Below are 27,441 nucleotides of genomic sequence, written 5' to 3' on the forward strand. Positions count from 1 at the left end.
AAGTCTCTTCTTGGTAGCCTGCTATCCTTCCTCTGAGTGCCACCAGGCCTCCCCATCCATCTAGAGGGTCCTAGAAATCTACAAGTAGTATTGTTATAGTTTACTGAGACCCAGCTAATTTACAGATTCATATTTTAAATAAGCAAGGCATACAAACTTACAGAGAGAAATGGTAATAGTGAAGTACATTAATTAAAGGCCCCCCAAACTATTACAGTAATAAACAAACCTCATCATTAGCTGACACGAAGAGGCCTATTAGCTACTCCCAGAGCCCCTGCAACCCTGAAGCAGTGTTGAATATAAAGATATTTCTAGATGTAACTAACCACTACAAAGCGTCATGAAAAATGTTCAGTCCCAACTAGTGACAAAGCAGGACACTTATTCTATGGTCTATATCACCCATGAGAAGTAATGCTAGCAGAGGTCAATTTCCATGTGCCTTATTTTTCAAGTGGTTCTGCATCTCTAACCTCTAACCTCTGAAAGTGATCTAACATGTCGTCCAATGACATTAAATGCTTCCTTTCGTTGAGAACTCTACAGGTTGGTCTCCTCTTAAAGTGAATTCTCTGGTAGGGGTAGAGACAGAGCAGACGAATTCAGCTTTAAGTGCTGTTTTTTGGCCACCACCATCAACAATGTCTGAAAACTTGCTAAAAGTGAGACTTTGAGCCTTACCTCAGGCCCAATGACTCAGAGATCCCGGAGAAAGGGCCAAGCGATCTGAATTACTAAGTTCTTTTGGTGAGCTCGTTTGAGAAGCATTGGTCTCTACCATAAAGAAGAATTCATGTTACAGACTACTGAATGGCTTCTCTATTGAGAGTACTAGAGGAGGAGGCAGTAGAGGTTCAAGGAATGCTGTGAAGTTAGAATGGAGAAAACAAAGTGGGATTCAAGCTTCTCCTTCCAAAAGCTTAGACCATGTTGGATAGACTGCTATGGACGGTGATGGCTGAGTAGAGATGTCAGCTAATGTGTGACTTCCGCTCGCCAGGCCACTGACACAGAAGGCCTTAGAAGGTATGAGGCTGAGGTTTCTGCAATTCTAAAACTACCGGCAGCTTAGGGAACAGCTATAGAAATTTAACACAATGGCAGGCATCTCGCTAAGCAGTCTAAAAATAAGCTATCTCATGATACCCTAAGAAGAATCCTGGGCTAGAGGTGTAAACATTACCAACACAGAGCAGAAGCAACTGAGACAAAGAGGTTAGGAACCCAGTACCACATGTGAGTGATGTGGGAACAGTGCTGGAGTGTCATGCTGAAGGCCGCATCAGTGTTATAACCTCGATACTATTGTCCTCCAACTACTCACCCGTTTAAGAGAGCATCATTTGCTCGGTGTCAGGAGGGACATTCACACCCACCACCATTCTCAAAGCAGCTAGAGCATTTATAATATCCTCGAGTAATTCTTGCCTGCCAGCTGGGGAAACAGCATACTCGTGCCTTTAGCACCATGCAATGATCTATTTCAGCCAGTCCCGAGGACTCTCGTTTAGTATCTGGAGCAATGACTAGCTTTGCCTTCTCTTTGGGCGTTATCACTCACAAGTCTTTCAAAAGCTATGATATGTGGTTCATTGGCAAGACAACATTCCATAAAATAGACTGGGAAAGTAATTGCATGAACTTGAAGTTGTGCCATTAATATAAAATAGTGATAATTATATTGACAACAATGAATAGACTGCTTATTAAATATTTATAAGATCAAAAGATGTAGTTTCAAAGGCAGAACTGGTTTCTTCACTGAAGGATCTACCTCCCTTAGGGAACAGTGGCCATCCAGCCTGTATAGCACTATTTTACCATAAGGTATCGTTCCTGCATTTAGACTCATTGCAAAGTCATCTTCTCTCTCAGCAGTGACAATTACAAGTGGGTTCTACATAGTACACTGTACATTATGATTCTGGAAGAGTACTGTTCCCCATGCTTCATGGGGCTAGGGAAGCTTAGTGTAAAGTTAAGTCAAAGGGGCTTGAATGTGTCAAGTGAACAAGGCTTTACCTCACCTCTCATAAATCAGGGTACACCAACTACTTTTCTCATCTCTGATAGAGAGGTAGTGACTTCTAGAAGGGTTAGCAGCATTTTTCTGAGTAGTAGACTGTGGCTGAGGTGTCTGTTGAACCTCAACATTCATGTTTTTCCACTAATTAGTAGAGATATACATAGTGGTTGCGGAGAAGAACGAAGCTCTGTCATGATCAGTTTAGAAAGGATTTTGTTCCCTCCCCCACCAGCCAGGATAATGGCAGGTACTCCCCAGTCATTACTCTCCTAGGACTCAGCCTTTTCTTAATGTTGTGGAAGTTATTCCAGGCTTCTGTAGCTCTTTGGTCTGTTGAGGATACCACAAAGGGTTTGTGTACTCTGATCTGGGGTTTTGAATTCCACAGGATGGCAACTGAGGATGGGACTCACCTGCTCCTGGGGTGGTGAGCGGAACTCCCTTGTCTTCCGGGCAGTTAGGGCTGCAGACATGTTCAGAGCCTGCATGAGCTCATTGTAGCGGAACTTCTGATTTGCCTGCAGCTTGGACACGTAAATGTCACCAAATGCCACAATAGCCTCTACTCGGTGCTGCAGTTCACAGTCACAGAGGTAGCTGAGGAGTCCACACATCTGCAACAAAAAGTGTGTGCGCGCATGTGTGTACTTCTTTATAGAATGCACTTAACGCATGCACATGGCTTTGCCAGTGCCCCAGTTTACAGATGATAACATCAAAATTTAGGTAAGTGCAGTGATCCATCTAGTGTTGCAGAATAACCCTGAAGCTGCTGAAATCCAGAGACAACCATTCAGCCATTAGGGCCAGGGAACGAGAGACAAATGAACTCACCAAAAGTCGTATTTTCTTGAATAGCATCAAAATGTTCCTGTGAGCACTGCCTTCCTTTCTCACACCACCCAGCAGCAGAAGATTAGAAAGCTAAAAAGCTTGTTCCCCGCCCATATTCCCTGCTGGCATGTCAGTCATGGCTAGTTCTTTTGTTATTATAAAAGAAAAAAGAAAGTAAGTAAGTAAGAAAGAAAGAAAGAAAGAAAAAAAGAAAGAAAGAACACCCTCATGTTGTTTTAAAAAGAAATGTTAGGTGAGAGAAAATCGTAAAAGTTGAGGGAAATGTTTTGTTTTCTAGTGATAGTCCTGCCTCAGTGACAAGGATGCACTCTGATGCATTCACAGATTGGTGATTTCATCCTGGTAAAAACATGACACACTAAGTTTTGTGAATGACTGTCCTATGAGCCAAGGGACTGCCATCTTAGGGAGTTCAGTTGCGTGCCCTTGCAAAAGGATTTTTCATGACTATTTATGTACCCTCATCGAGGGGCAGAGAGTGTCAAAAGACCCTTGCTTTACTTCCCAGCCATTTCCTACCACATGTTGTACACACTGCCTTAATTGCACATGGCCTCAGGAGGGGCTAGAATGGTGAAGGGAAAGAGGCTCCTCTATATAGCTAGAGGAAGGACCTCATTCCTGCTGGGTAAAGACTTTCCAGGTGTGGTCTGGTGGGAGAGAAGCACCCAGATCCCTATAAATGACTCCTCACCCATGCTCTGTATGAAAGCCCAATACACTCACTGGCTCTCCACAGTGAACTTTGGTGGAACTGTGCCTTTGTCATTGGGACCTTAGGAGAAGGTCCTATATCCCCCTGGGGGTGGGGGTAGGGGAAAACCTTAGCAACAGGTGGTTAGTCTCTCATCATATGGTACCACATTATGGCCTCACTCTCATATATGTGGTCCATTGTCAACTGAAGTGTCATCAAGCACTAGAGATCTAGTGTTCACTTTAAAAATCCCTGAGCTGGCAATATATGCACCATTGTAGAGGTCAAGTGCTGGTCAGGTGATTCACACTAAAGAAGAGATGTTACTCTGTATGTCAGCAGCATACCTATGTGATTCAATAAACTGCTAAGGTGTGTGTGTGTGTGCGTGCATGCCCGTGTGCTACATATATACCTACATTTCTCCTCTACACTCAACATCTTGGTTCACTATGTTTAGATCCTATTGTATCAGATTAGAAAACTGTTATCCTGGATTACTTCACTATAGCACATCCTAAGAAAGAACACACTTCACATATTTTATAGAAACATATTTGACACCATCTTTTCCTATCACTTCCATTTTGCAGACAATAACTCTAAGGTCTTGACTTGGCTGCTGACTTGCTGAGTTTACACATCCAGTAAGCAGCAGAGGAGCAGGAATAGAATCCTAGGAATGGCTGACTCAGGCACTCTGTTCTTCATCTTCTTTCCTCTTTGTCTCAGGGCCCAGAAGACAAAGGCTATCATCGTTAGCATATGGCTCATGCTAGCTTACCTGAGGAATCCGTGTTTCAGATGGTATAGTTTGGGTAACAGTTTTGTGAATTCTGGGCCAACAAGGCCCTCTCATATTAGTGTAAGAATGTAGCTCAGTGAGAGTGAGTGGTGAATGTGATATTCCCAGGAGTCAGTTCCTTGAGGGGTCACTTTGGTTACAACCAGAATCTTACCCTTTTTGATAATTTGGAACTTCTCAAATAATCACCTGAGTCTCAAAGGCTCAGAGACATGGGCAAACCCAACACTGGTGAAAAGACCTCTATATGACATCTAACCATTTCAAAGTATCTTATTGATAAAATTGGTGTTTTCATGTTGTCTTAGAGAAGCTTAAGGAGTGTATTCCATGGAAACAGGCATCACTTAAAGACTCTTTCTATACCTACGTCAGTAGCAGACTCATTCTTTTGGCCAAAGTTCCTCATACCCAGACTTTCTTCCCCCTGCACCTCTCCTCCCCCCTGGGCCCTCTATCAGAGTCTGTTGCTCCCAGTTACCTGCAGCTTGACCGACTCAGGTAATCGGGTCTGCAACAAGCCTTTCACTGGTGCCTCCTTGCTGGCCTTCTCTCCAGCCTCAACTGCCTTTTCCTCTATGTGGGTCACTTCTTTTTCTGCCCCCTCTTCTGTCTCCCCACTGTGCTCGCCAAACACAGAGGGATCAATCAGGAGGAGAATCTGACGAACGTCGTCATCATCAAAAACACCCATGACTAGCAGGGTTCCGATGAGTTTTAGCACAGGCACAAATTGGAACTCTATGGAACCCCCAACAGGGTCTCTGATGTGGGCCCCACTACAATGCACAGCCTCTGTCAGCATGCTCAGGGCTTTGGTCTTAAGTATCTCCAAGGGAATCTCGGGGCTTTGCTTCTGATGCTCGTCATTAGTCACCACGAAACAAGGGGTAGAGAACCTGAAACCCGGCTTGAGGCATGTCCTCAGGCCGACCCCAGGCAGTCCATGCCTCTTGGACTCATCTGGGTATAGGCGGATATTCCTGGTGGTGCTGGTGATTGGGATGATGTACTCATTCTTCATCATGAGCTTCCTCTCCTTGGCATTGGCCAGGTGGATGCTAATGAGCAGGTCATAGAAACCAGATCGAAGGAGGCCAGGCAAATACTTGTTGTCAATGGCGTAGAAGAGCTGTGAGAGGTCCACATGGCTGCACAGGGCATAGGCAACACGGCTATTTCCCAGGGCACACACAGCACTGTAAAGTCTCAAAGTGTGGTAATGGAACTGCATCAGGTCCTCCTGCTCACAGAGCTCAAGGATGTCCACACACCTGAGGATGACAAAACAACCCACCATTCAACAGTGAGGAACAAGTGTCAGAGTTCAGTGGAGTTGCCCTGTGAAACCCCCCCGGGGGGGGCAGAAATCTCTGCCATACTTTGTCTAACAGGGTATTCCTCTTCTTTCAGCTATGGCCCACATTCAAGTTCCTAATGATCCACCATATCTCATGACAATATTCTAAGAAGCCTGGACAATGAAAGAAAGTGGCTTATCAAATACCACAATATTGAAAATGAAGGAGGAAACCCTAAAGGTTCCCAAGGAGAAAGACATTCAAGAATATGACAATGACCTGGACTTCGAAACTGAAGGTTCAAGTGGATCTGTTTCCGGACACAGCCCCTTAAAAGACTTGGCTCACACCCACAGCCACCCCCACTGCCAGTTTACCATCCACACCATTTCTGTAGCCCAGCTCTGCAGCACCTTCAAGGTTTTCCATCCATGGCAAATAAACTCATCTGTACTTTTGTTCTGAGAGGAAACTTTTCCAACTAGTACTCATTGGCCCAACCCAGTGAGTGCCAACATCACTAGCCTGCTTGCCTGTATGTTGATTTCTTATTCATGTAGGCTCAGGAATGGAGTTCTGGTCTCCCCTTAGATTTCCATTTTGTTCTTTTCTTCGTGGTGTGCTGCAGATTTTTGAGATGGGCTTGCTGGGATGGATGCAATGCTTTCTTTGCTTTCCTTGTACTCTCCTATTTCCTATCTCGTAGTACATGATCCAAGGAGATAACCAAAGAGAGGCCTTTGGGTGCCAAATACCTTTACTTCCTGCATATGATTTTCTTTTAGATTTTTAATATATATTATATGCATATAAATATATGCACATATTGATGTGTGCCATGTGTATTTGTGGCATCCACAGAGGTCAGAAAAGGACACCTGATCCCCTGGAATTGGAGTTATGTATGGGTGTGAACCACCTTGTGGGTGCTGGGACTCAAACCTAGGTCCTGTGCAAGAACAACAAGTGCCTATAACCCGTGAGCCATTTCTCCAGGCCTATGCACATAGTCTTTCAGTTAAGGAACACTGCGGCTAATAATATCCACAACAATAAAACATATTCAGTTCCCACTATGGCCAGAAATGGTGCTGGATTTCACCCATACAACCTCACTCTTATCCTAGCAACAGTGTGGGTGGGCTTCTCTTTTGAGTATGCCTGAGGTGGCTGTGGCTTGGAGTATGTGAGCAGCTTACCAAACCACAAACCCAGAAAGTGCTGGCATTGAAACGAGTTACAATCTTCTTAACAAAAGAACACAGGGACTGGGATTCTTAGTTCTCTAAGTCAAGCTGGACAAGTATCCATTTCTTTCTTTGTGTAAAAATAAATATATGGATATTCCAGGATCCATGGTATGTTAGTTAAAGGCATGGAAATATTTCCTGATTCCTAGTCTTCAGAAGGTACTGTGACTGGGGCACCATAGTGTATTCTCAATTTTTCAGTGAATGATGACATTGGAAAAGGGAAAAGACAGAACTGAGGTGGAGCAGGACAGCTCAGGGCCCACTGAAGAGGCTCCTAGCTCCCTCTGGAGCTTCCTGGCTCCCCAGGACCATCCCTCCATTCGTGGGGCCCTCTAGTACCTGCTCTCCTCAGGGATGTGGAGTGCCATCATTTGCAGGGGTTCTAGGCACTGTACCACCCAGCCATGGCGCTCACTCACTCGCTCTATCTCCACTTTAAGGAAGCTGCTGGGCATGCGACTCCAGAGCACAGGCTGGATGGTTTGCACATCCAGCCGAGGTGGACACTGTGGGATGGGGTTCTTCTCTTCACTCTTAAATATGGCTGCTGATAAGGGCATTGCATTCTAGGACAAGGTAGAAAGACATCAGCAAAGAAAAGAGGCATGTCATAGGGAGCATCTCAGTTGCCAGATCATGCGCTCGGTGGGAGCACTGCCATAACTAGCATAAGTTAAAGGAGGACTATGAGTCCTGAGCATCTCCAAAGGCTCTGCCATCATTGATTACAAGGGTGTACAATGGGTTATGTGAGAACTAGTTAGTCCTTTCAGAGGCCAAAAAGGGGTGGGGAGGAAAGGAAAATGAGAAGGCATATTCTGTTATCAGAACTTCGAGGTGAATGAGGAGCAAGAGCTCATGCCTGCCTTCTGATGCCTCGGATTTCCCTCTGATTGTCAATGCTGCCTTCCCTTGGCATAGGCATCAACTGAGCGGGTAGATAAATACCTTCAGTTTTCCAAGTTCAAACTGAAACAAGGAAGTGCTTGTAGGCTGGAGGAAGACTGCTGGGAAGACTTTGGTATTAGGCTCCACCTGGAAACCAAAGCAAATCAAGAGGTTTGCCCAGGGCTATGAGATCACAGTTTTCTAAACCACTGGCTAGTAGTTAGTCATCTCATTTAAGTTCAACTGAGAGAAGACAAGCTGGCTGGTTGGCCATTCCCCACTGATCAGGCATTTGCAGAGACCTGGCATGTCTTACTGGAGACTGTCATTCCTCCAGGCCTTAAGTCCTTTCTGCTTTGGGATAAAATATCTTACAACTTTCTTCCTTAGGTACTTGCAGCTGGAAGCTTTCCCTGGAGTTCAGGAGCAGGGTCATAAGGCCAGAAGTGTCTACTACTCACTAGCCTGGCAATGTACTAGTAGCACAGCAGTATGTCTGGGTGGTGACTCAGGATCATTTCTGAAGCAAATGGCAGGTTCATATGTCCAGGAGACCCTGCAGTCAAAATTTTCAACCACAGTCTGCTTGAGATTTTGGTACTGATAACTTGTTGTGGGGAGCTAACCTGTAGCATAGGAAATGACATCTCTGTCCTGTACCCAGTATGTATCTGTGAGCCCATCATAATTCTAATGATTAACAAGGTCATCTTACATGGCCAAATGTCCTGGGCCAGGGAAAGATACACATCAACCTTGAGAATCGATGTCTGCAGTGAAGACCTTGAGGTTCTTCATTGGAATATGACCTTCCCTTCTTTCTGGGCTGCTCTGGATGCTTCTGCAGCCTTTTCCATTCTTTCATTTGTATACTTATGTTAAAGGGTTTGAGAGTCTCTGGTTGGCTTCTAACTGAATCTTGCATGATTGCGTGAGACATTTGAATATGGCACCAGGGGCTCCACTTATTATTTGTTCATTTTGATGTACATAAACTTAGATGGTATTACTCTACTACCATTAAGTAAATGCAGTCAATGGGGAATTGTTGCAACTCTCCCTACCTACAAATTCAAGGATGAGTAGATATATTGACTATACCCTAAGAGTGCATTATCCCTAAGGCCTTCATTTTATTTCTAGCAAGTCAAAAGGTAGCAAACATGTGGAGGCTATCATTTCTTTGAATAAGACCCTCATTTAAACAGACTGGCTTTGGAAAGTAAGATGCCTTATACAAGGTGGTTTCTGGTCCTTCAAGGATGACTTATTACAAACTTCATAAACTGATCAATCAAAGTCCAGGGCTCTCTTTACACCTGACTGAGGGAGTGCTTTGAAAGCCTTGAGACAGAATATTTTCTTGAGTGGAGCACACTCTCACCATGATGAGCAAAGCAGATTTTTGTTTAAGACTAAAATAATAAGAAAACATAAATGTAAGCTCCTCAGGGTATACCAGAGGGAAAAATGGTACTAGTGATATGGTAAACATAATTCTAGAAGGCTCTAGAGGACCCTGGATTTATTTCTGTGATTATGCTAATGGAAAATTGGATTATGCATGTACAAAGGAAGCTGTTAACCAGTTGAACTTAAGCTGGAGAAAGATGTGGGCTCTATCTAATTATACAAGGGTAGTTTAAAAGCAGAGGTTTTTTTTTCCTTTATGGAGGTAAAAGGGAAAGTTGAAGTATAAAAAGATCATGCTTTGAAGATGGAGAGACTGTGTGAAGGACTGTAGGCACATGCTGCTAGCAGAGAGTGACTCTAGCTACCAGTCAGCAAGTTCAGCACACCTTAGACCTATCACACACCTATAACATGAAGAGTTGGGTACTGTTAACAATTCAGAGAAACTCAGAAAGAGATTCTTTCCAGATCCTCCAGGTAAGATACTGGCTCAGCCAAGCAGGTGCCTTTTTTTTTTGTTTGTTTGTTTTCTTTTTTCCTTGTGAGAGCTTGAGCATCCAGCAAGCCCACAGACCTGTGAACTCGGGTAGTTTTAAGCCACTAATTTTATGGCAACTTGGTTAGGCAGAAAAGTAGATACAAGTGATTTTCTAGCCAAGTCAGTTAGTTTGGCAAGAAGCATCAGCAGATGCCATGAAGTGCCAGCTGTGGTTCCATGGACAGGCAGCCCAGAGCCAGCCTTTGTCCTGAGAGGGCTCACCAGCTGGAGGGAGCTGCCCCTGTTTCTGTGTAATGAGAAGCTGGACTTGAGCTGATGTGGACTTTCCTCATTTTTGCAGCTAAGGTTCTTTCTTATCACTGGCTGATCTATTTGCCCTTGTGCTGACGGATACCCCATTTCTAATCATGCGTGAAGGTCAGGCCCTAGAAACTAGCCAGAATCTACAGCTAGCCTCTCTCATAAATCTGAACCTCACAACCGGTTCTGCCTTTTACACAGCTGGTGTGGGGCACCTACTCAGGACTGAATCTTGAACGTATATTTTGGTTTCTATTCTCCTGCTGATTTCATTAAGTGGGAAAGAGAAAGGTTTTCAGACTGCCTAGTGCCATTTAGTGGGAGCCCTGGAAACATTGTTTAAGAGAATCTTTCTCTCGTTATTTTGCTTCATTCTGAATTGAAGGCCAGTGTATAAATATTGCTGGCCTGTAGCTCTTGAGATAATTGAAAAATGAAAGTGACTACAGCTGCAGAATAACAATGATCCAGCTGCTGCTGGGGACCAGACACATAGCTGGACATGCTTCTGTCTCGTGGAGATTAGAAAGCGATAGTTCAGTAGAGACCTCAAAAGGATTCTCAGCAGAACCCTGCTGCTCCGCCACCCGGCAAAGTTCTTTGGGACTGGAACAGCTGAGAATAGTTTCAATGCATGGAATGAGGGAGGTGCTCCAAGAGCACATCTTGCTTCAAGAGGATAATGGTCCAGCCTGATGCTATGTAGGAATCGCTATGCAGGATGTGATGAGGCTGCCACAGTGTCCTTCGTTTGGTTGTAGCATCCTCGTAGTCTCATAAACCCTTCTCGGAAGCAGGCAGGTTGCTGCTGTTGCAAATGCCACCTTGTATTGTTGTTGACTCCTTAGTGTTTGCAGCTCTCTAAAGTCTAACTGGCTGTAAAAGTTATTAGATGCTCCAGATTCCTCTGCAGCTCAGGAGGGCTCCCTTTTTAGTCCAGCCCATTTCAAAAGTTAATGGGAAAACACTAATGGATTGTGAAGGATGCAGTAATGTATATAAAAGCTTCTGCAGGGATTTGGGCTGAGGGAAGCATCACAGTCAGAAAAGATCCTAGAGGAGCACTTTATTTTCTTCCTCAGAGCCTCGCTTCTCAAATACATTTTCCTGGAAGTGGGCTGGGCCCTCCAGATGCCAGGCAAGTTTGCCAAGTGATGACTGTATGCCTCATAGGAAGGAGGTTCTGTGGGTGCCATTGACTGCAGGAACCACTGGAGAGGCAGGCCAGCTACCTTCCTGCCAGTGAGCTGTTCCTGACATGTAGACAGAGTTTGGTCCACCTATCCTGTTTAGTTAGTGAATCTTTTAGAACTGGAATGACTGTTCTGCTAGCTACACACCTGCGCTCATCTCCCCAGGCAGCTGGCTGCCTACAGGCCCTGCAATCCAAAGACTGTACCCCTGGCCAACCAAAGAATCAGGGCTTTTAGGTATTATGTAACAACGGTTTTGCATATCTGTTGTGGTTATCTAAGCTGCTGACCTTAGGAGACTAAGTTTAGCTTCCTTAATTACTACACATCACTCTCATACTCAGAGACTTTCCATAGTGCCATACTTTCCTCTGCAAATGAAACCTTTGTTACCAATCACAGAGCCTGTTGTCGTTCTATCTTCTTCTTCATTACACCTCCCTAGAATACTGCTCCTCGTGACCAAGATTTTTTTCTCTGATTGCTCTTCATGGGGAAAAAGGTCTTCTCTTAACTTGTTTAACAAACTCTTCCTACACATACATGTGACTCACTGTCCGGTGCTTAAGAGTGTTGAGAATCTTGGAAATACAATCCCCCAACATAACAGTCCTGTGGGTGTCTAGGCTCAGGATTACTACCCATACAGATCAGCAAGGCAGTTTCCTTGTCTCAGATGCTTTGAGAAATGCTTGCCTAGATATGGTTCTTTCTCAGATTTTAGTGGACTAAATAGTCATCACAAAACTTTAAGAAAAAAGTAGAATACATGACACATTGCCAGGCTCACATGGCTTTCAGAAAGAACACACCTGACTTTGGTGGCCAATGACAGGTGTGTAATTGAAGGTATTCCTGGGGAATTCTATTGAAGTTTACAGCTTATGAAATAGGAAAATATGTGATTTATGAGATAGATTTGGAGGGATCACATTAGGTATTTATTGGGAACACAAATAACCTCTCTTTGAAGGGAACACATCAGTTTCTATAGGTTTCTATTTTGAGTAAATAAGTGTCTTAAAGTGACAACTATGTCTGTTCACCCTTTAAATCTTTAATCTTATCTAGCACAGACAACATAAAGGTAGCAGAGCAGAGAAATATTTTTGCAATAAATGAATACCCTTTCAGAGCTCAATAAAAAGCTGCTGTTTCCTGTTAAAAGATGACCAGAATACAAGAATCACTAAATAAATAAATAAATAAATAAATAAATAAATAAATAAATGTATTTTTCTCTATTCTTGCTTATTTGCTCATCTAATGGCCAGGAGAACACCATGGCTCACCAACTGGATGGGGGAGGATGATGAAAGTGGAAGAGATGAGGAATATAACCACAAAACCCAGGCCTAAAACCCAAAGCAACAGCTCAGCCCCAGAAGCCACACCTACCTGGTAGCAGGTACCAAGTTCCTTCCCATTAGCTGAGAAGGATAGCATGCCCATTGCCAGATCTATAAGGCAGCCTATCTCCAGGTCTACATTGCTCCGACTTGACCTTTGGGAACTGGCTACAATGTCCCCACCCCAGACCATGTAGCAGTTGCTGCGTTTCACACTGAAAACCAGAGAAAAAGAGATGTGTTATAGAATATGGCCTGGGTGGTTTGTAATCACACCTCACTTGTAAAATGCCCCAGGGCCCTCACTATGAAAATTTACCATTGGTCCTACGTAATTGTTTCCTTGAATGAAATCATTCAGCTTCAACTACATTTACTCAGGCATGAACCACTGTGTGTGGAGATGTGGCAATATGGCAAGCTGCCTCCTTCCAAAGATCTCAATATTCACATGACTATGTCTCAACTCATTAGCAATTCAATCTTCTGACACTGAGAAGGGTAATGCTCCCATTATAGGGGCAGAACATCAAAACACAGAAAAAAGACTACCTCAGGCAAATCTATAGAGGAATTTGGCATGAGAACCAGAAATAGTAATCTAGATTCAGTATCCTTCTCTGGTATCCAGGACCGTGGACCATCAAGTACTTGACAACTTGACCCATATTCCCTGGAATGGCAACTTGGGTCCAGATAGACTGACTGACTCTGATGGCCTTCTAGCTCCCCGAATTGCACTATGCTGTACTTCCTGGCTCTCAGGAAGTCTGCTAGCTGTACTACTGAATAGCTAAATACACTAAGGTTCCTCTCTCCCTGGCTGTCTACCAGTTCCCAGAGTGTAGAACTCTATGTGGCTTTACATTTAAAAGCAAGCTGTGATGACCAAAAACCTTTAAAGGCCCCCAAAGCAAATTCCTTATTCTTTTCACTTTTGTGGTCATGGAAATCAAACCCCAGATCCTATGCAGAGTAAGAAAGGGCTCTACCACTGAGCTACATCCCCAGCTCTTAATTACAGGATTTTATACGCAGAGTGAGCTCTTGAGAAGATAAGTAATGTACAATGTATTGCGAGCCCCTTACAATGGTGGTGGCAAATGACAGCCAGTTCTGCTTCCTCCTCAGCTCACCTGGGGTGCAAAACTGAAAAAACCTGGGCCTTTGAAGTGATCTGATGTGGCCTTTCTTAAGGCTGAGGAACAGTTTCTACTTGATGCCAGGGAAACCCTTCCCAACACACTGAGACCAATCTGATGTAGCTTAGCCTAGGCTCCTGTTGTGGCTCTCAGCTGTGCCAAGGAACCCAGAACATTCATTCAGCACTGTGTACTGGACAGATCCTGGAGCCCCACATCCTGAAGGCTGTTCACCTTTCTGAGCTATTCAGAAAAATCCATGCTGAATGAAGATGCCGTTTTTTCCTTCTGTTCTAGAAGTCTGCCACTTTCTTCTGTGAGGGGAAATTTCCTTTCTTAGTACATATCCCTTTCCTTTCATTTCCCCCTATTTAGGGGGCAATAATGTGCTGCTTTCTCAGGAGGAGTGCCCTAGACCTCTACAAACTGTGTCTTCCAGTTATAGCCATGGATAGATTTCTATAAAGTTTGAATGCAAAATGTGTTATCACTGCCTTTTAAATTACAAAAATCAATTACTGATGTATTGAGCTGTGTACTCTCAACTGGAAGGCTTTGTGTATGTTTTAAAGATACCAAATTTAAAATGCCCCGAAACATGTAAAACTCAATTCTGTGTTTATTGCTTATTATGTCAGACAATGAACTAAGAACTATTGAGTACCATAATGCAACAGGCCTTGCTCTAAGTGCTGACAATAAGAGTTAATATTTATCAAGTACTTGAGGTAAGTCACTGTCTTTAGCATTCTTTTACAGATTAATTCATTTATTTCTTATAGCACTTTGGGATTTGAATAATTGTTCTCATTTTATATATAAGGAAATCAAAGCTCAAGCTCACATGGCTAGTAAGCAACTGAGAATTAATTTCAAACCTAGTTAGTATCTAAGCTTGAATTTAGAGTCCATGATTTTAGTAATCTGGCAACAGGGTCTGGTATGAGGGTCACATGACTCATTCATGGCCAGCAGTTGTTCATGAGCCCGTCTGTATAAAACACACTGACTGAAAAGGATTCCTGACTTTTTAGGCTGTGAAGGCCTACCTAAGTAGAACCCAGTATATCTCAGTACACAGTCACACAGGGAAAAAATGTTCTAAACCCAGAGGAAAGGAAATATGGAGACGATATGACATGTCCCCGGCAGCAGTGCCAGTGGACAGTGGAGGCCCTAGTGGGCCTTAAGTGTATTTTCCTCAAAGAGCCATCCATTCTACTTACTGGATATTATTCATGGGTTTTCCATTTCTCTCTGTTTCTTTATGCTTTGGGACATCATAAACTCTCGGGACAGGCTTTCGTATTTGTCAGTTGCTGTGTGCTACTGTTTATCTGTGTCAATTTCCTCCAACTTCCTCCCTCTTAAGCACACAGGGGCTTTTCTGTCTTGTTCCAATGTTGTAGAAACTGAGACCTTCCTCAAAATCAAGGCGCAAATGCAGAAAGGGTCTCTGATTTCAACTATTTATCTTTTTCTTTCTTTTTTTTTTTTTGAGGGGGGTTTAGAGATATGTTTTCTCTGTGTAACAGTTTGGCTATCCTGGACTCACTTTTGTAGGCCAGGCCAGCCTCGAACTCACAGTGATCTGCCTGCCTCTGCCTCCTGAGTGCTGGGATTAAAGGCATGTGCCACCACGTCTAGCTCCAACTGTTTATCTTTATCTCCAATTCCTGGATTGTTATTTATATATGTGACAAAACAAGCCTCTGCTTCTATAAACACTCCTATTTCTCTGTCATGTTGACCCCAGATTCCTTAATGATTTTAAAACAGTTAAGTTCCCATTCACCTTTCCTTATAGGCTTGTATGCTTTCTTCATTTGTGGTGAGAGATTGGGAGTGGGGGGTGGTGGTGGTAGGAAATGACTACTGCAAGGAGAAAGGAGCCTCCTGGGATCCCCTTACCTTTCATGGACCCGGCCTCTTTCATCTCCCAGAGTGACAGTCACAGTACAGTTTTTATTCAAGTCAAACTTTTCACTGTATAAATGGTAGTCTGGAGTCACCCATCCAACCCAGACACATGATGGGTCCTGCCCGGCAAAGATGCGAATAGCGTAATAGCATTGCTGTGGAAGAAACAACAGAGTGCTTGAGTAGTGTCTGGGGAGGAGAGTTGAGACATAAAAATCATTCAGTAGCTCACTGGACTCATTTTTATGAAGAATCATGCACTGAAGGTTTCTTTTTCTTTTCCTGAGTTGGGTCTCACTTTGTATCTCAAGCTGACCTTGAACTTATGGCAATCGTCCTTCCATAGCCTGTGTCACTGTGCCTGGCTAAAGGAGCACACTGTTGAAGAGGTAAACTGTGGCCTCTCTACTCTAGACTTAGGACAAGACTTTTATTTATGCAATGTCTTAAGAAAGAAGCTGAAAAAGAAATTGCCTGTGTCTAGCCACCAACCCACTCTGTACGGCCTTTATGCCAACCATAGGCCGTGGCGAGAGCAGATGTTCCCAAGGAGGATAATACAACCTGCGAGACTCATCGCTGTGTTACAGTCAGACCTACAGCACAAAGGAAGATGACAGCTTCATTTCTTTCTTTATGACATTGATTGGGTTTACTTGTTTATACTGTGTCAGAAAAAAACTAGGCTTGCATCTTTGGCACAAGTGATTGCTAGTGTGTGAACTTGAGTGAGTCTTTTGTCTTCGCTGTGCACAGTACCACCTATCTCACAGGGGTCGTGATTAAGTCAATTGAGTGGAGATTAAGTGGGAATGTGCATAGTATGCCGGCCACAGTGCCCACACATAGCAGCAAGAGTCTTTGTTTTGGTGCTGTTTGGTTTATGAACTTGAGGGTAACTTTATAGAAGGGGTAGCATGTACTTCTTCCATAGACCCCAGGTGCTAAAAGAGAGTGAAAGAAGCAAATTAGGAAGCATTGTCCCTGACTGTTGTCACTGTGGAAAGGAACCTGAAGTAGCTGCTGTCCTCTGGGCTGGCTTCCTGTTTCTTCTTTGATTGCTTTCAAGATTGCTCCTGGCACTGAACAGAGACACCAGGGAACCGACTCATAGGAGTTGACACAAAAGTGCAAACAAAAGGATTTAATTGGGACTCTTCCAACTCATGCTTCTTTCAATCAGAAAAGCAGTGATGAGTCCCTGATGGCAAATGGGCGACAAGGACACATGATACCCAATTAGGAGCTCCAGGTTGAGCTCTGCTTTCTTTCTCTTATTTGAGAAACACCATATAAACGTCCTGGAAGCATCCAAATGTATATTATGAGACAGAGTAATTGACAATTAAAGAAGCTCTCTAGACAAATCTTTGCTGTATGGGGCATATTACTGGCAGAGCAAATCAAATAATTAAAGCCATAATTGAGCACATTTACTTACTGTTGTTGTGTGAGAGAGTATTTCTTGCATCTGTTTCCTAGGGGGAGATAATCCATGTTTTAGTTATTTGGTTGTATAGGGAATCCCACAGTTCTGACAGGCAATTGATCTACCTTTAACGATCAAGGCAGGTTTAGGAAACTGGCTGTTTTCTATACACAAGTGACTGCAGTGGGTCTTGGGAGTTGCTCATTTGTAAGCTGCTGCCATAGGCAGAACTATGACTTCCAACATTTCCCCTGCTGCAAGTTGTAAGTTAATGCGGAGGAGGAGGTGGGGGCTTGTAATAACATAGGTGGAGATGCCTCTGAATGGGTTACCACGCTCCCGCAAGCAGCTGTGCTTATTCAAAACCTTGGTGGATAGTGAACTGCTACAAGAGATTTGGACAAGACAGCTCAGACACCATCAGTGATTAAAAATAGACATCAAAGGAAAAAGACAGCAAGGAATCCATTCCTTATCAGGAAAGAGGAAATCACATTATTCAAGAGTAACATGGAAGCAAGGTTGGGAAATTCCCATAGCTATGCAAAGATGGCAATGGGCTCTAGAACTTCTCATTTCATACAGAAGCAGTCTTTTTGCTCCCTTTAGGAAGAAAGGGTCCCAGGCTCAGAGATTCCAAGGTGAGCAGAAACCTCTGCCTTAGATGTTACTCTGCCTAGTTGTATGGACCTCTATACACACATGGCCTTGCATGCATTCATATGCATATACAAATACTCATTTTATGTGTGCATATGTGCACATATATGTAGATGCTAATGTGTGCGTGTATGCAAGGGTACGTGGATGTATTGTTGCACATGTGTATATAGGAGCACATGCGCATGTATGTACCCTAGTATGGATGCCAGAGATCAAACTTGAGGGCTGTTCCTCAGCCTCCATCTTTGTTTGTTGAGAGGCTGCTTGGCCTGTGAACACCGGCAATCTGTCTGTTTCTGCCCTTCTAGCACTGGGAGTACAGGCACATGGCACCATAGCTTTCTTAAAACAAAGCAAAATGTGGTTCTGGGGACTCAACACAGGATGTTATGCTTGCGTAGCAAACACTTTACAGATAGAATCATCTTCATAGTCCTCTATAGTCTCAATTCCTTACCTGACTGAAAGGAGAGAGGCCACCACAACCTGATTTCTTATGTTATGGTAAAGTTAAAAATACAAGTGGAAAGACAATCCTGTGAATTACAGGACTATCCCATCCTCTTACCTCTTTTGGAAGGCTTCACTGTCTAGACAGGGGCTGTGGCTGAAAGAGGAGTGGCATTCAACAGGCATGCTCAGGCGACAGTAGATCATGTCGGCACTGCTGTTCTGTGTGCCAAAGGTCTTGTGGGTCACCTTGAGGCATGGAGGGCTGTCCATCGTGCCATCAATCCTCACAACCTGGGAACATCACAATGAGCCCTTACTCTGACCTATAGGAGGGCATGACCTTGACTCCATCCCTCTGTCTCTCACCAACTTAACATAGAACATGACATTCTATGAGCAAACTATGAGCATCACCAGCAATAAAGCAAAGTATGATGCTCATGATGTGGGCTTTGTCTGCTAGGAAATGTCAGCTCTGCTTCTGGCTGGAGAAATGAGTGATGTAAAACACACCCATGGGTCTACTTCAAGGCCAAGGATGATGAACAAATACTGGAGAGAGGTATATCTGGGTGATCTAGCGTGTTGTCCACATAATGCTGACCTTCAGTCAGGAGGTACGTGCTTGAAAAAAAGTCTTTCCAGAGATTTCCCTAGACACTGGGAATGATGAGAACATCTAACAGGAAGGAACCAGAAGGCCAAAGACTCAGGAAGAGCCACACGAGCTCTCTCAGAAGGCATGTTCGCTCCTCAGGTTTCCATCTGTGCTACAGTCCTAGCCTTAGAGCTGAGGTGTCCTGAACCTGCTCCAAATCCTGACACAATTCACAGCTCTGAACCACAGTACTGTAGACAGGGTAACCTGCAATATTAATAATGACTCCCTCTCTCTCTCTGTTTATGTAGGTGCACAAACACACACACACACGTGTGTGTGTGTGTGTGTGTGTGTGTGTGTATGTATGTGTGTGTGTGTGTGTGTGTGTGTGTGTGTGTGTGTGTGTGTGTGTGTAAAAACAAGAACAGGTATATACCTGTGTGTGGCCCAATGGTCAATCTTGAGAGACAGGTTCTTTCCTTATCCTTGAGCTCAGGACCTGGATTGGCTGGCTAGAAAGCCCTAAGGATCTGCCTGTTTCTGCATCCCTAGCACTAAAATCACAAGTGCATTCTATCACACCCAAGTGTGTGTGTGTGTTCTGAGGATTGAACTCAGGTCTCTATCCTTGCATGGAGAGCACTTTGCCAACTGAGCTATCTCCTTAGCCAAAAATGACTTTCTTATGACCCAAGTCTTTCCCTTTTCCTAGAGAACAGTTCTAATACTGGGGTTCTTGGGTATACTCACATTTTTGCATGTGGTCTGCATAGTTTTCCTAAGCCCAGAGTCTATTAGTCTGTCAAAGGTGTGTGAGATCTCCAAGATGTAAGAACCACACTTCTAAAATAATAATTGTTCAGCAACCAGAGAAATAAAATCTACCTAGGAATGTGAGGACTGGTGTGAGAGGATCAATTAAGAGCTGCTGTTTGACAGGTTCAGACCTTCTAGAAGGTGAGTTAGAGGATTTAGAGTCAGGATTAATCAGACACTGGCTTGAACCCAAGTAACACTGAAATGGAGCTCGTTCACTTGGAAGAAGAATCCTCTCCATGTGCGTCATAGAAAAACTATGGTGGGTATCATCAAAACAGATCCAGAACCCAAACTTGGCTTTGTACAATCTGCAGTTCTTTGCTTTCCTTATAGGTGGAAGTGCCATAATAAAGTCTCACACTTTAGCTTAAAATGCTGGGACTAGCACCAAATAAAAACAAGGCCTCAAAGACAAGCTATAAGTATGGAAGAACAAGCATGTTTATCATATATAATGTCAAGTAGAAGTGTTAAACTTTGTGAAGAAAATAATGTTTAAAGTCTCGAGACACTGAAGTACTGTGAAGACATCAGGCAAAGAATCTGGAGACCCAGCCTGGGACCCAGCTTGTAGAATTGTGTTCAAGGTGGTTGTATTGCCTGGGATGTTACAAATGCCCAGTTAAGAATCCTGCAACTGTTATATTTTTGGTTGTGAGCCTAGCCTTTAACGGCTGAGCCATCTCTCCAGCTCATGTACTCTGGTGCCTCACATTTGACCATGTCCTCTGGAGGGGGAGACCTGGTGGCACTCAGAGGAAGGACAACAGGTTGCCAAGAAGAGACTTGATACCCTATGAGCATATACAGGGGGAGGTAATCCCCCTTAGGAACAGTCATAGGGGAGGGGAATAATGGGAAAATGGGAGGGAGGGAAGAATGGGAGGATACAAGGGATGGGATAAACATTGAGATGTAACAAGAATAAATTAAAAAAAAAAAAAAAAAAAAAAAAGAATCCTGCAACTGAAGCTATGAAGACCCGAGGTAGTAGTTGGTAAGCATACAGGGTAGGGACTCAGGTAAACATTGCCTGTTGACTGGATACTCTGTGGGAACTTGGCCCACTTGCACTGCCCTGCCCATCCATGGAGTAATCTTACCTCTATGTGGGGATGATCCTTCGGTACATTCACAAACGTTGGGAGGCGCTTGCTGAACCACACTGCAACATCTCGGTTCATATTTACTGCAAAAGGCTCAAAGCCCTCCTGGAGGCCACACATGGTATAAAACTTGAAGGTACTGGCATCTGTCCCAAGATTCATGCGGCCAATCTGTGATAGCCCCAGAGAGCAAATAGGCACAAACCCTGCAGAATAAAGAGTGTGGCTTCAGTATAGAAGCTATGGAGAAGCTGGAGTCTTGTTTCCTGTTTCAGTTGGGAGCTCCAGGAGTTAAGATAGGAAACAACTCTACACCAAATCAACAATAGGAAGCTGTCCGGACATATTGCTGACCTTAGTATGTGAGAGAGGAAAGTGAATGTGTTCAAACTAATTTGTGAAAAAACATCATGCAGCTAAGATGATGATGATGATGATGATGATGATGATGATGATGATGATGATTTTGGTTTTTCAAGACAGGGTTTCTCTGTGTAGCCTTGGCTGTTCTGGATTCGCTTTGTAAACCAGGCTGGCCTTGAACTCACAGCGATCCACCTGCCTCTGCCTCCTGAGTGCTGGGATTAAAGGTGTGTGCCACCACACCTGGCAAGAATATTCTTAAGATGGAAGTGTAAAACAAATGTGAAAAAATCTACTGCCTACGCATTCTTTAAAATTGATCTTAGGGGCTGGGGAGATGGTTCAGCAGTTAAGAACATTGGATGCTCTTCCAGAGGATCCAGATTTGATTTCCCGCATCCAAGTGACAATTCACAACCATTCTAGTCCCAGGGTATCCAAAGCTCCCTTCCAGCCCCACTATCAGGCATAAAAGTGGTTCATAGACATTCATGCAGATAAAATACCCATACATGTAAAATAAGTAGAAAAAAAAACAAATTAAAAATTGATCTTAGATCCTGGGGAATTTTAAGTGCTACAAAAACATAAATCAGTACAAAAAGCCTATAGAATGACTTGGTAAACAGATTTTATAACAACAACAAAGATGTGGAGTCTGATAGGGCACAGCTATAATCCCAGTTGTTGGGAGATAAGACAGAAAGATGTCAAGATCTAGACTAGTCTGTCTACACAGGGAGCTTGAGGCCAGTCCAGACTACACAGAGACCCTGTCTTACAAAATAAAAACACAACTAAAAGCAAAACAAAGCAAAACAGACAAAACACCCCAAGAAAATAGTCAACTATGTAAGATAACAAAGTATATCTTAAGAATCTATATACTGCAATTTATTTTTAAAAAGATAATATTTCTATTAATACTACTCTTATGGGGCTAACCAATTGTTTTATGGTTGGACTTGAGACCTGCCCTGTTGGAGGGAATCCATAACTGATACTGTAAATCTGGTTAAAAGTACATGGCCCATGGCAGAGAAACTTTTAGGCCTGACTGTGTTGTTTGTCAAGCTGCCTTCTCAGTATGTGTGTTTATATTCATGGGTTAATACTCACGTTTAATCAGAGAAGCACTGCTTCCCACTGAATGTTGGCGGATGCTCAAAGCCTTGATCATAAGTCATAGAAGAATGTCCAACCCTACCTAAATGAGACATTTATCACTGATACTATTCCCACAAAACCGCTCCGGAAGAGGCAGTGGAAAGAATGTAAGAGCCAGAAGACAATGACTAGGGCTGTGGAATGCCATCCTCTGAGCAAGACACAGCCATTGTAATTATGAACTCATGAGGAGTGTGGATGTCTGCACTGGCTCTGAATGAGAAAAGGCCCATCAACAGTCAGGCATGGGTGGAGGTGAGACTCAAGGGGCTGTGCCCTTCACTAATGAGCTATTTTCTACTGATAGATGCAGCAATAGTGGTAGTTATGACATCAGTTATGTCCTTACCGGAAACTCCACGAGATCCAATACATAGTTCCAACCTAATGCTCACACAGGGGCCCTGGTTAAATTAAATGGGTCACACAATCAAACCAAAAGTCAAGAATTGGGGCAAGGAACTCTTAGGGATGAGAGATCACTGACAAGGATGGGAGGAAGAAAAGAGAGGGTTGCATGGGTAGGTGATCCGAATACATGCATATACATAAAACCACCAAAGGATAGAATCAAACAATAAGAAACAAGTGACAGTGCAAATTGTTCAACTGTTCTGGGCCTCAGACTACTCATCAGTCAAACCAGAGGTCAATCAATGGTCCTTCATATCGTGAGAGTGTTGAATGCTAAGACTACATTTCTGCTAACTGATGTTTCTATCCTCCTGGCCCACTGTCCTCCTTACCAAAGCAGGAATATGAGAGCCAAGCATGTGCCAGAAAAAATGTCTTTCTTTCTTTTTCTTTTCCTTCCTTCCTTCCTTCCTTCCTATCACTACTGTTATTTCTCCCAGCTCACTTCTATGACCTGATCATATTTAAAAATTCAGAACCAAACCAGAAGTTCAAATTCTCTGGTGTTCTTGTTTGTGGGTTATTTATAAATCATAATTGTAGACCAACAAATCAGGAAAGTAGGGAAAGCACTAATTATCTCGGATCTGGGAGGATGTGGGAGGCAGGCAGCTGGAAGACAGCTGAGGCTTCATAGAGGGCCAGGAGGGGAAGGGACATCTCTGAGGCCGATGGCTCATGAAAGCACTGGGGCTCCCCACAAAGAAAACTAGTGCCACTCTTAATAATTTTTAGCATATGAAAAATTGGGTTCCATAATGACATTTATATCTTTTCTGGGAAACAAAAGGGTTAATTTGAAAGCATTATGTCTAACAATAAGAGCTTTTTAATATATTTTTATATTGTTCATATGTACCAAGGCCTAACTGCATTGTCACCTAAGCCATGGTGTTCTTATTATACATAGCCACTTTAGCCAGCTAAGCTATGGGGTCCACATGCCATGAGGTTTTTATGTAAACCACAAGTCACATAAGTGAAAACGGAGTCATATGGATACTAGTTGGGTGGTATTAGGAAATATGAATTTAGAATACAGATGTGTTTAATACCATTGTTAAAATTAGAGAGCATTAATGTCCTTCTAGCAGAAAGACAGAGTCCTCTGATAGCCATCAAGCATTGGGCCTGGACCTCTGGCCCTGTCACTCCAGAGAAACAGTAGACTAGGCAACCAGAAGATACCCCAACAATGCCATGTTTGATACATATAAGTAAGTTACCCAGGAATATGACTACAGACTAGAACAAAGATTACCAGAAAATGTTTCTGGTTCCTTAGTGGGATAGAGAGCTCTGATATATGTTGCAAAAAAGACTTCAAGAATGAACTGGAACTACCCCAGTCTCAAGGAGCTTATGGCAGGAGGACAAGGAGTGGAAGTTAGAAGAGTGAGTATTTTTTTTTTCTGTTAAACCTCTGTAACCTTGACAGCATTTCAGTTGCTCTGATAAAGGGGGTCATTCAAGCCAGAGATGCAATGCTACAGAGCTTTTATCTGAGAGCCCAGATATTAAGAACTTCAAATTTGATGTGAGCAGAGACCAGTAAACCTTAAGAGACTCTTGTCTCTTTCCTTCTTGGGTTGTGTAGTAGGATAGACACTCAGCGAGTGTAAAATTCTGAGTGGGAAGCAGCAAGATGAAGGTGGGAGAGGTACTGAGTCCCCTTTCCTCCTAAAAGGCTTGGGTTCTTCCTCATTATTAAGTGGTAGCACTCAACTGAGGATAAAAGTGAAGACTTGAAGCACCAACAGACTTGACCAAGGTCCTCAAAAGGAGTACCAGGGAGATGTGATCCCATACCCTCTGCATCACACCCTAGCTGCCTGTGAGCATGACAGAGAGGATATAGGAGGTAGAGGGATGGATGCCCTGGATTTAAAAGGCAGCATGCCCCAGGGAAGAGAGATGACATCAAGTTACAGAGTGGACCAACTGTCTCTATGGGCTAGAGCCCTCTCTTCTGGAGAGAGCTGAACATAGTGCAAGAAATATAAAGGCAATAGAAGTCACAGATGCTAGAGCAATGAGAAGTAAGTGTTGGGGACACCCTGGAGATTAAGTGGGTGCAGCTTCAGATGCTCAGGGATGCAGTAGAAAAGAAGGTGTCTCTAAAGTTTGAGTCAGGCAAAAGGACAACCAGGAAGTCATAGAGGAAAGATGATTTTACACAAGGTATTTTCTTTTGGAGAAGTAGATTTGATAACTAACCACACTTACTCAACTCTCTGTCCATTCAAGGGACTCCAGCTAAGCATCTTGCCATCTTGAGGCATGACTATTTCACGTTACCGTATAATTCTGCATGATATATAAGGGGGGAGGGGCAAGAATAATGCAACAAACTACCACAGCAAATATATATCAATTGCTTTCCAAATGTTGGGCTTCCTGTTTTGCAGATTTATCTCTTTATGCCCACTTTACAGATGAGGAAACCAGGACTTAGAAAATTAAGTAACTTGGTCAATTTTATCAGACAAACTGCAGCGTCAGTATGTGAACAATGTATCTGAATAGAACTCCAGAGTAGACACCAGAAGTGGAAACCAGGGTACATGTTTCCCAATTCTGTTCTAAACTAATTTTCTTTGTGGCTAGGCCTTCCTCCCTCTACAGATGCTGCCAATTCATGTAATGCACCCTTTGGCCTCACTATTAGGCTATTAAGGACACACAGTCACCAGACTCTCCAGGGCTTTTAGAGAGGCAGGTCTACCTGTACACAGGGTATCACATGACTCCCTGGAGTTGATCTGGATAACAGACCCCAGTTGGGAAGGCCATGTGGTATTACTGTTAGCATAGTTTTTGGTTGTCACAAACTAGGACTTTCACTATGCACACAAACCAACAAACCTGTAGCCCAAATGAGATTGGAGATATAGGAAGAAAAGTAAATAAAAGGAGCAAAAACGCCATCTCCATCTGCCACTTCCTTACAGTACTCAGCAAAAGGATGTGAATATGCATACAACTTTGAAGAAGTTCAAGACTTCATGGTAATGAAATTAAATTGAACCATATAGAACTGCCATCCCAGCAAAGGAGGAAGAAAGCATGAACCTTAAATTTTCAGAGGATCCCAGGTTCTGATAAACTGGGATCACATACTTGTTTTGTGGTTAAGAGGGGTGGTGATTTTTTTAAATCTCAAGCAGTTGGTGGGTGGAAAGAAACAACTATCTGGAAAATCCAACTGATGCTCTATTGCCATTCATTTCAATCTACAGACGGATACAGGGAGCATCAGTAGCAGTAGAGCAGCAACAGATTGTGCAGAGAGGTAGTTAGATGACCCTGGTCCATTCTTGGGGCATTTCTCTAATTGCCAACCATGGTATATGAATCTATTTTTTTATTTCCTGCTAAGCCTCAAAATGGAATTTAACAACATGTATAACATGCTTAGGAAACAAACAAACAAGCAAACAATAACCCAAAAAGAAACTTAAAAGAAAACTCAGTGTAATGGCTTTGATCCCAGCATGTGGGAAGCAGAAATAGGAGATATCTATGAGTTCAAGGCCATCCTGGTCTATTCCAGGATAGCCAGAGCTACAAAATGGCATCAGTCTCAAATCCAAACCAAATCAAGCCAAACCAAACCAAGCCAAGCCAAACCAAACCAAACTAAACCTAACCAAACCCAAATAAACAATAAATACCAATCACTTAGCCAGGGGTAGTGATTAATACCTTTAATTCTAGCACTTAGGAGGCAGAGGCTAGTATATCTTTGTGAGTTCAAGGCCAGCCTGGTCTACAGAGTGAGTTCCAGGACAGCACAGCTGCACAGAGAAACCCTATCTCAGAAAACAGTAACCAACCACCAACAACAAAAAAGCCCCCAAAACCCACCCAAAAAACAAAACAAAAGTAAAAAACAAAGACCAAAGAACCAACCAACTCAAGCCCAAACCCAAACCCAAACCCAACCCAACCCAACCCAACCCAACCCAACCCAAACCAAACCAAACCAAAATAAAAGGAAACACAAGGCAGCAGGTTCCCTGCCATATTCAGCTTCCGAGCACATCGTATCTAGAAAGAAAATGGATATTTAAGCCAAATAAATCCACTCCTCCCCACAACTGATGTCAGTCATGGTGATCATCAAGGCAATGGAAACCCAACTTGAAAACAGATCGAGTTGGAGATCTCTCTGAGGTGTAAAGAAACTAAAGTTAAATGTTATGGGCATGACTCTTATTTTCTAAAGTAGTTTTCATTTTTATAACAACTTACAATATACAGTATGGCTACTTGTAAGTGCTCTGCTGGAATCAGGAAAAAAAAAGTGACAAAAAAAAATGTTGATGATTGTATCTCGTTGACAGAGGATAGCTAAGAGGTCATTAAATTCCTTACCGCTTTCTGAAAAAAAAAAAAAAAAAAAAAAAAAAAAAAAAAAAAAAGAAAATGGCATTAGTGGGACCTTTTGGCACAAGGGCACAAACGGTAGAGGTGCCTCACACAAATGGTTTATTTTATACCTCCTAGCTGTTAGCGGAGTCCAGAGGTCTTTTAGAACTAGACAGACCAATGGGTAGGAGCAGCGTGGGAGGCTGCCCCTTAGACTCCAAAGCTGCAGCAAGAGGCAGGGATGATCCTCAGGGACTGCACACACCAAAACTTCTGCCAGATGTCTCATTGCAAGGTCTGGAAGGATCTTCAGGATTTTCTCTCTTTCCTTTGAGTGAAGGAATTGTGAAGACTAACAAAGCTTCTGAGCTTCTAGATACTGTAGGCTGTGACAATATTATTAAGAGCTAT

At 43.2% G+C, this 27,441-nt stretch overlaps 1 protein-coding gene across 1 annotated transcript in view; it reads right to left on the reverse strand.

Moving 5' to 3' along the window:
• Positions 1-27,441, reverse strand: part of Ryr3 (ryanodine receptor 3) — a 532,014-nt gene that overhangs the window by 186,509 nt on the left and 318,064 nt on the right. Inside the window, 9 exon segments of the mRNA XM_051144331.1 lie at positions 2,443-2,643; positions 4,868-5,660; positions 7,280-7,506; positions 7,889-7,975; positions 12,632-12,797; positions 15,636-15,799; positions 17,086-17,122; positions 18,305-18,480; positions 20,713-20,921. Coding sequence (XP_051000288.1) covers positions 2,443-2,643; positions 4,868-5,660; positions 7,280-7,506; positions 7,889-7,975; positions 12,632-12,797; positions 15,636-15,799; positions 17,086-17,122; positions 18,305-18,480; positions 20,713-20,921 — 2,060 coding nt within the window.

Source organism: Acomys russatus, chromosome 4 (assembly GCF_903995435.1).
Source record: "Acomys russatus chromosome 4, mAcoRus1.1, whole genome shotgun sequence".
NCBI lineage: Eukaryota > Metazoa > Chordata > Mammalia > Rodentia > Muridae > Acomys > Acomys russatus.